The 9,661-nt window shown below is 36.2% G+C and overlaps 1 protein-coding gene across 1 annotated transcript; it reads left to right on the forward strand.

Moving 5' to 3' along the window:
* Nucleotides 1–900: 900 nt before the first annotated feature.
* LOC131663986 (probable salivary secreted peptide) lies at nucleotides 901–1,287 on the forward strand. Its single transcript, XM_058934799.1, has one exon. It carries the CDS (start codon nucleotides 901–903, stop codon nucleotides 1,285–1,287), a length of 387 nt encoding a protein of 128 aa, XP_058790782.1.
* Nucleotides 1,288–9,661: the final 8,374 nt, after the last annotated feature.

Raw genomic sequence — 9,661 nt, forward strand, 5'->3', positions numbered from 1 at the left:
GTTAGCCTTCAAACAGAAAGCATTTTTGAGGTGGAGTTAGTTTCTACGATGTCAAATGTGTAGACACACTTGAGATTAAAACTTAAGTGGATCAGTAGAGAGCTGCGTGAGTAAATGGAATTTCCGAAATGTCAGCGTGATAAAACGGGTTCAATGGCCTAGTCGATTCGGACGGATTGTGTTATCTCAACCGGTAAGCCGAAACTTGATTAAACGAGATGGCGCAAGTGAGATTAGACGGTCCCGGCTAAAACATTTATTGGTCCCAATTGCAACAAAACCTTGGTTTGTGCGTAAACTTAATGGTGACAATACTTCATGGATAAATAGTAAATCCGTGCAGGCATTTCTTGGAAAATCGAATAATTATATTAACGAGCCAATCTGAAATTAATCACGAATGGATAATAATTATCTAATTGATCGTATCGATTTCGTGGCATTATCTTTTCAGATATCCAAAGCTAGAGACATTCTATATAACGAATTAATAGTTTTAATGTGTGGACAATAGAATTATTAATCTATATAAATACAGCCGCCTGATCAGTCGGTGCGTATTCACAAGTGGCTGAAATATCGAAACGCTTGGTAAGTTGTCATTCTTGATATTTTTACTTTGGCGATGGCGGTGCTTCATTGTCTTACTAACAACGTATTACGTTGTTAGTAAGCATGGTGTAGCAATAAAACAATTTATTTTCTCCCGCGGAATTGTATAATCACTTGACAGCACGCATATAATACAATGAGAACACAAAATAGAAGTGAAAATTTGTTGTCTTGACATTCCCGTGTTCTCGAAAATATTTGCGAATTAGAACCTGACTCGAAGAAATCACGTAATTAACTCGACTATATATTTTCTACACCAGATCGCACTCCTGCAAGCAAAAAAAAATGACGTCTCAAAAGCTTCTGTCGTTGCTTGTTTTGCTCGCCACCTTGGCAGCATTCGTCAGCGCGCAAGAGCTTGAGTCCATCCCGAAAAATCTAATTATCGGCTACCGCGAGCCTGGTGATTATCTCATTCAGAAGGAAGAAATCAAGAAACCAGCCAGGTTCCTGAGCCGCCACATTTACGAAAAAACCTACGTCGGGGATAATCATTCCATTATAACGCAAGTCAGAATTGTTGATATGAGCACTAATGGTCATGGCGCTACCGCGAAAGTCATTACTGGAGGTGTAGGTCGATCATTTATCTCTATTTCGCTCAAAGGTCTGTACAATTTCGGCATCAATAATGTCGTAGAAATTTATGGTAAGAAGCCCATTAAAAATTAATTATTCCAATGTCAAAGATTTCGTAGTATTGAATAAACATATTAAAATAGTACAGTTGTATCTATTTTTTTTGTCGCATAAAAATAAGCATTGAAATAAACAAAATTCGACTGGCTGATTAGATATGACATTTGTGAACGTTTGAAGCTATTTCATTCGAGACTCTAAAAAATAAGATAAGATAAACACTTGAGATCGTAAAAAATAGCGAACTTCGGACGTCGTATATATATCTACACAGAATAATTTATACATACTTGATAGTGATCACAGGGAATCCTAAGACATTTCGCATGGCGCGCGTAATTGAATATTTGATAAATAACCAAACAACGATCGAAAACCATCGAAGATGCGCGCAGGGCATCAAACGATAAATCCATCAGAGCTGAAAGGTAAATAACTCAGCATTTAAGCCTTCAGCAGACGGAGAGCCGTCAGAATTCATCAGATCGCGCGCCCGCGTGTATAGGGATAAATTGTAGTTTGCTCGCGCGGGTCCGCTCATAAATTTCGCACGCGCTGCCTCATAACCACCAACTAAGTCCTCTCTGACTACATAACTCGGCGGTCGAGATAGGGAAATTGAAAAAAAAAACCGAGGGAGGAGAAAAAAAAGACACGTTTAATCAGCATTCATTGCGTCGCGGCCAATAAAGAATCCTTTATCGCGCGAGCAAGCGCGAACAAAAGGCCGCTAATACGCGTAACTTCGAGTCGTCCCGGAGTAGCGAATCTAATAAAAGTTGGTCAGCCATAGCGAGAAGAGAGGAAGGGGAAAAAGTGATAAGTCGCGCGGACGTTCCGGCGAGCTTATTAAGGGCTGGCGAACACGAGATTACCTTTGTAAACCAACCTCGTGTTCGTGAAAAAATGCTTACCTGCCAGTTGACGTGGCCGGCTCTTGCATCGTATTTCGTTACGGCGAACGAAGTCTTTTTACTGTCGGATCTTTTAAATGAGAACTGGACAAAAGAAGCACACCGATGTGAAGCAATTAATTTTTAGTGGATATATATGTGTTGAAAAAATCGAGAAAGAAAGAGAATACTGGAATATTGCAAAATTACATCAGATGATTTCCGTGAAATAAGATGATTGATCTTTCGGATTTCCTTCAAAATTTGTTGATATATGCATGTGAAATTGAAATATCTGACTAAAAGTGAATAACAGATCAATCCCCCTGAAACGTTTGCAGCAGCTTTTTTTGTTGCTGCTAAAATTAAAAATAAAATCAGAACAAGAGAGAGTGAACTGGAAATATAAGTGCAAATAATTCGTAACAAGGGGCAGCAAAGCGATAGCAGAAAAAATTCCTATAGCTCTGTGTGGCTTTAAATCAGCACTTAAATAACGCTTATCCGTGACTTGAATTACTTACTTTCGATACGCATCACTCAAGTAACCCATTACTGCGTGGCGATAATTCCGTCGTGCAACGGCGTTACAATGAACCACTCAAAGTCATGGATAAACGTAACATAAGAGCTGATCTAAATGTCGTAGTGCTATAAATAACTGTCTGTTATCATTGAAATAGTGAAGAGAATCAGATACTCATGCGATTAAGGTTCGATTGCGAGAGTGAGACTACGTGTAATATATATGGTGCGTGAACAGAACAACCGCCGAACCAACTGGGATCCTTAGCAGGCGAATTATAATCAAATATTCTTCTGATAATACATCATATACATACCTAGCAGTCAAGTGACATTATATATGACGTTACATATTGTTACCTGCTTCTAAAGGCGTTGATCAATTATTTTGCATATATATGAAAACTGTAATGGTTTAAAAATAAAATCTTTCAAAAACTAAGGCAATTAAATTGTTATCATAGTAGCATTCAATAATCAGTAATGATCTTCGACAAACAGGATTCATTTTAGATATGTTGTCAATTACAGAACTTGCAGATAAGGTAAGGTGTGTAAAAAGCTACGACTATATAAGTGAAAAATTACAGCAACAAACGAACGTGTATACAGAGTACTGGACTGAGGCCTGCGTATCATTACTGTCTCTGTAGTGATGGACATACTTTCTCTACTTAATCAGCAGGTAAGCAGATCTGATAAAAATAGTTACGAAATTCGAAATATAATAGTCAATGAATAAATGATTCGAAAATGGATATTAACTTACTTTTGATTGAGAGAGTACAATTTTTTTAAAATCATTATGATTTAGTTCCCATTATTTCAAACCCCTTCGACTATTATCAGATTAAAGCCGTGACGTTAGAAGACAACTGCATTCGCAATTCGAATGATTTAATTCTAAATATGCAGATAAAAATAATGAAAAGTAGACAAAAAATTGCTTTTTTTGCCGGTAATATAGTCAAGTATTCGAAAAAAATAATTTGAAAATTACACTAATGCTTACTACATAATTACATACAAAATAAATGACAAAAAAATCAAAACAATAGCTTCTTATTGATTATAGAATAATATCTGAAAACTATTGATTATTTGCAGTTGATTTCATTAATTTATCGGCATACATGATATTAGAGCGGACGAGGTTTGAACATAGGAGAGTGTTGAATGCTGAAGGCGAAATTGAAAGTATCACGATGCTGATGCATGTGACGACAAATTGTTCGTCAAAAAGCAGACGATGACTCGCACACGTAGAGGTAGTGATGGCATACTTGAGCTGCATTTCAAAGGTAGAAAGAGTCTAAATAACCAAGCGGTAGATGTCCTATAATGTCGAAGGGTGGCTTGCAAAGGCCTATTAAGATGAGTAATCTTTGTAGGAAAAACATGATATTAACATAGGTAGTGCTCGATATTCACCTTATGAAAGATCTTAAGCAATTGACTCAGTCAATTGGTGACAAGTCTACGAATGAGGCTCAAGTGACTCAACGTTGATCGGTCGTGGATGACCAATCATCATTTTGTATCAATCAAAAAAACTTTGGTGTGAATGGTATTCAAACAATTTCAAAGAATTACTAATTGCTTGAAATGAAACTTTAGCGTTAAAAATAGTTATTGAAGAACGTTATAGAAATTAACTATGTGATAAAATGATTACGCAACAAAATTCTTGGTTAACTAATCAATTAATGATGATCAACTTGCGCCTCACTGGTCGATTTGGCTAAACAATTGCATGAGATTTGGACAAAATAATATAAAATTTAGAGAAATGCTAAATACATAGTTTTGTATGTAAAGTATTACAAATCGAGAAAAACAGACGAACCAAAATAACTTGACTTGAGAGCTTCTTATTAATTAAAAACAAATAACAGACGATTATAAATCTTCTAAAGGTATTTCAAGTATATTTTGATACTAAAAAGAAAATTATTTTTTCAATTAAACACAAAAATCAGAAAAACGATGGCCACAAATGATAATTTTCAAGCGATTGTCGTTTCAAGGCTTCCTTTTCAAAGGAGCAGAAACGCGCACATATATACGCAGTTTCTCCCGGCTGCACACGACACATGTGTGATCTCGTTATACGCACGGCTGTAATAAAAGCGTTGGTCAAACTAATAAAAACGAGCCGCAGGGTGTCTTGCCGCGCCTTTTTTTTTTGTTCCCCTCTTGCACGTCGACGTAACTTTTGGTCGTCTGCAAATAGAGACAGGAAAATGTGGACCATGCTATTATTGTCAACCAGGATGGATCTTGCAACTTTTTGTCCTCTTTCAGAAAAGCGTTTGTTTTTTTTTATTCCCTTCGAGTTCTTATTGAGTTTTTGAGAGCTACAGCAAGTAAGTTTTCCAAAAAAAAAAGCACAAGGGAAGCGTTCAAACGACCAAATTACAAAGGAAAGCGGAACTCCGAGTAGTAAACGGTCGGTAGGTGAGTAATAGGTGTCTGTTCGAATGCGTTGGTACTCAAGTTTAATAGCACAACTCTCCAGGCTTTCGAAGCTGCGAGTTACTCGGCTTTTGCGACACATGCTCGCGCATCCGACTAATCACTTCGCTTGATTTCTCGACCATTATCTTCAATAAATACTTCACAAGACTTCCCATCAAAGTGTAACTCAAGAGTCACTCATTCAAAGAAATCTTTATGATAAAACTTTCGACCAGCTCACGAGTGCAAAGAACACAACTTCAGATTAGAAAGTCTGGGGTAAACTCGTATAGAACATTCATCTTCGAAGTATTACGAAAGTTCGTCCAGCGCAAGTGTATTTTCAAAGTATTGTCAGAAATGATTGATTTATTTTGAAAGAAATCACGTCAATACGTATTATTTCATCGTTTTGTTTTGGGTTACTAGCTTTCCGAAGTCTGCGCCTCACATGTTCACCTTACGTTTGTTCGAGTACGCAGCGATTTACCTTTTGATACTTACATTTTTTTTCACTAGCTCTTGTGCTTCGACGTTGCGAGATAAGAAAATCAAGCGGATCTCGATACGCTACTTGAGACGATATTTGTCGTGCTAAAGCATTAATATTGATATGTCGTGCTAAAGCATATTTCGGACGTGAACCGTTCCGACGGGCCTCATAAACAGACCCACACATCTGTTTGTTCTTCAAGCTGATTTAGATGAAAAAGTATCTCTTCGAAAGGAGAGGAATTATTTCTCGTCGGTCAGCCAATCCTCGTAGTGCTCGTCTGCGTACAAGACATTAACTCTATCGATTTTTTGTAATAAAACGGAATACATAACTTGACTTCCGCACTACGCATTTGGACCCCCCTACATGTACGTGTACATCTGTACGGTAATTGCCAGGGGCCGTTAATAACTTTCAGGCGTGAAAATAGCTGCCTTGAAAACGGAATTCTTGCATAATCTGTTCAAATATACACACCTTGGGTAATTTTCTACTTAAGTAAAGGGAAGCTATATATTGACTTGAGTAATGAATAATTCTTGAACGATAACGATCGACTTAACGGTCATAAACGTGCCAATAAAAGAGGTTACATATAACGTGTTCAACGCAAACCTTGACGGCTACGAAACCGATCAGATTGCATTTTCCGCAGGCTTCTATTTTTTTTTTTTTTTTTTGCAAAGACACGTATTAACTAAAAGATTCAATATGTGGTCAATTTTAGTTTCCAAAGATCGAATAAATGGAAAACTTTTCCAAGCTATTCTTTTCGTAACTTATTTAAATATTTCATACACATTTTATTTTACTCTGCGATTGATCCTGGTCACACTTGATATCAATCAAATTCGACGTAGAATAGTCGATGTACTCTCAGGCGCCACTAGCAGTGATATGATTACACAAGCACGATGGTGTATCCACGCCTGTAATAATATTATGATGATAGTAGCAATAGCCTCATCCATATCTCTTACAGGGTTCAGCACATGATCAGATCACAAGCCTGATCACAATATCGTACAGCTTGTCCTGAGGAAAAAGAATACATTGCATTTCGTCAGTTTTATCTCACATTGCTGTGATGCAAGCGCAAATTATTTATCGTTAATCTTTTACCAAAAGCAAATTTCCAGTCCGATCTATACTTTAATTAGGATCGGTACAATTATATTTCAATTGCTTCTGATAACTATATTGCACGTCAGTAGATCGATCAATTCTAAATATTAGATGCGATTGTGAAAAATTAATGTACGCCCAATTGAAAACTTCTATGTATAGAATCTTGTTTTATTTATAAGTTCAACGTACAATTAATTCGAGGAAGATAAGAAACGCATGTAATTATTTTGAATAAACAGTATTTTTTCAACTTTCTGGCGTCTCATTAACATTATTAAAAATTTCAATTTCAATAAAAAAAAAAAACTCACCATACATAACCATAACAGTTGCCATGAAAAAGAGGATTAAGAAGAACTTCATGTTTTATTAGTGGAAATTCGAGTTGGTGCTCATAAATGTTCAATTTGATAACAGTGGTAAACGCACGACAGTTCAATTATTCTTATTTGTTTATAATTGTTTGCGGAATTCAATAATTGTTTTCATTATCTATTCTTAGTATCTCATGCTAATTTTCCGAGAAACGAATATCCGTCAATGCACGTACCGTAATTAAAATGTAACGTTTGACCTTTAATTTCCTGCGATAATAAATACGAAAAATAAAAAAATTTACATTGCTCGGTCTGACAAGGAATCACAATATGAAAAAAAATTTTAATTGTAAATTATCATTCTGCTGAGAAAAAAAACATATCAACTTTAACGTTATAATAGATCTTTATTTTTTTCACAAATTTTCGATGCTTCAATGTAGTCGGAACGTAAGCTTTTTACTCAAGGGTTCCATCATACGATGATAAAGGTAAATTAATATTTAGATGAGAAAAGGATATAGTACAGGAAGGAAAGAGTATGAAGAAATTTCAAGCTTATTTCGTTATCGTTTATTTCCAATTTCAATCCGAGAACACAATATTAGCAATGGCAATGGCATCGACTTTGGGACCTGGGGAAAAGACTGACAGGCATTTGGTAACAACACAGGAACCCTCCTGTTTTTGCACGGCTTCTCACACTGTCTTTTTACTGCAATATTGCACTGTCTTTTTATTGCAATAGTAGATGTGTCTTACAGAATAAAAGTATCAATAATTACAAGTTCCCGTTACGTTTGTCCCTTCAGAGTCCAATTCGATTATTATTTTCATGAAAATTCGAGTATTATTCGTTCAACAACTTTTACACATTTAAATTGTTCGATCGTTTGAACAGAAATTCATTTTTATGAAAATATGTAGACTTTCACTAAAAATCTCTGAAATGAGCATTCGTTTAACCATTGAATGATAATTTTTAGTTTAGAATCAAAAGAGATCTCTTTAGATATTAATTATTCTTGGAATCAATGCGAATAAAACTTCACCTTGTGAATACTTGCTATTGTTATAGATTTTTTATTCGATAAATTCGCTAATAACAGAGAAAATATCCATAGAAAAAGGAAGAAATATAAAAAATTCTATCGTAAACATTAGAATAATGTAATAAAATAAGATTTTAAATAAATTTGATCGCATTATTTTAATGTTAAATAATGAAGCTCATTTTAAATAATTTTATCCTTGTAATTGAGTAGCAGGAGCATCATAATTAATATGAAACTCACGATTGACGAGCACAGCCGCTACGACGGCAAAGAGGATCACGTAGAACTTCATATTTTATAAGCGGGAATTCAAGCTTGTTCGTGAATGTATGTAGGTATTCCTATTAAAAGCCCAATGTCAAGTGTAGACATCAGACTGACAAGACGAGCGTGTGACAAGCAAGCTTGCGCACTTAACAATAAACGCAGTAAGTCTGTGAAAACGGGCTTTTACGAGTGTACACGGTTTCTGACTGTAAAGTCAAGAGAGAGAAATTATGTTCTACACAAAGGATGTACAGCCACATTGGTGTGCATATAATGTAAAGAAGAATGCGCGACCCAACGCGGTACAATTTTTTTTATAATTATCCTCCGGAATTCGATAATCTCGTTATTTTCTATTCTTAGTATCTCATGCGAGTTTTCGAAGACATGAATATTTATCGGTCCACGTGCCGTAATTAAAAACACAAAAAAGTAACGATATACTTGTTTCCAAAATTTATATAATTCAATTAAGCAGGAAGTGGCAACAATTATTGGTTGAATTAAGAGAAAAGTAATATCGCGTAGATAAGGCTTAATTTCAAATAATTGCCAGCGATAATAAATACGAAAAACTGAAAATTTACATTGTCTTATCGTACAGGTAAATTAGGTATCGTATAATTATTGCACAAAGAAAAATTTGAACGTTAACTGATCATTCGGGGACGAAAAATAAACATTGAAAGAGACCTGTATTACTTTTGCATCGTTTCGATATATCAGTGAGATCGAAGCGGTGAGTTTGATATTGCTGCGACGACAAAGAGGATCCAGATAGAGCTTCATATTTTATTAGCGGAAATTCAAGCTTGTTCGTAAATGTATGTAGGTACCATTATTCCAAACAGATGATGTGTCGCGGCGCAGCGCGACAGCACATCAACCAAATCAAGATATTCTGAAATAGATAAGCAAAAGATACATTGGAAACAGTTTCCACGAGGACCGTACAGTCGTATCGAATAAAACATATCAATTTAATCCACGATCCTAAATCAGAGCTACAACAGGGCTATACGTGGCACAGCTTCATCCTTGCACCTACTTAATACACCGATTAAAGGCCTAACGAGGTAAACACATCCCTTGGCGCGCTTGGCAGCAGTGCAGCGGCAGCCGAAGATTAATCCGCGGGAGTTAATCTGCAGCAGCCGTTTGGGGAGGCGGTATTACCAGCTCTCGCGACGAAAAACTCATTAAGCTCGCTCTCTGGCTCGCGAACGTGCAGTTGGCCCGTGGCGCGCGCTCTCGCGGGGGGGCACATCG

This window comes from Phymastichus coffea, unplaced genomic scaffold (assembly GCF_024137745.1).
Source record: "Phymastichus coffea isolate CEN01 unplaced genomic scaffold, Cenicafe_Pcof_1.1 PCOF00039, whole genome shotgun sequence".
Classification (NCBI taxonomy): Eukaryota; Metazoa; Arthropoda; class Insecta; order Hymenoptera; family Eulophidae; genus Phymastichus; species Phymastichus coffea.

What these genes read in the sequence shown, in the direction of transcription:
- LOC131663986 (XM_058934799.1), top strand. Translation starts at nt 901, where the DNA reads ATGACGTCTCAAAAGCTTCTGTCGTTGCTTGTTTTGCTCGCCACCTTG.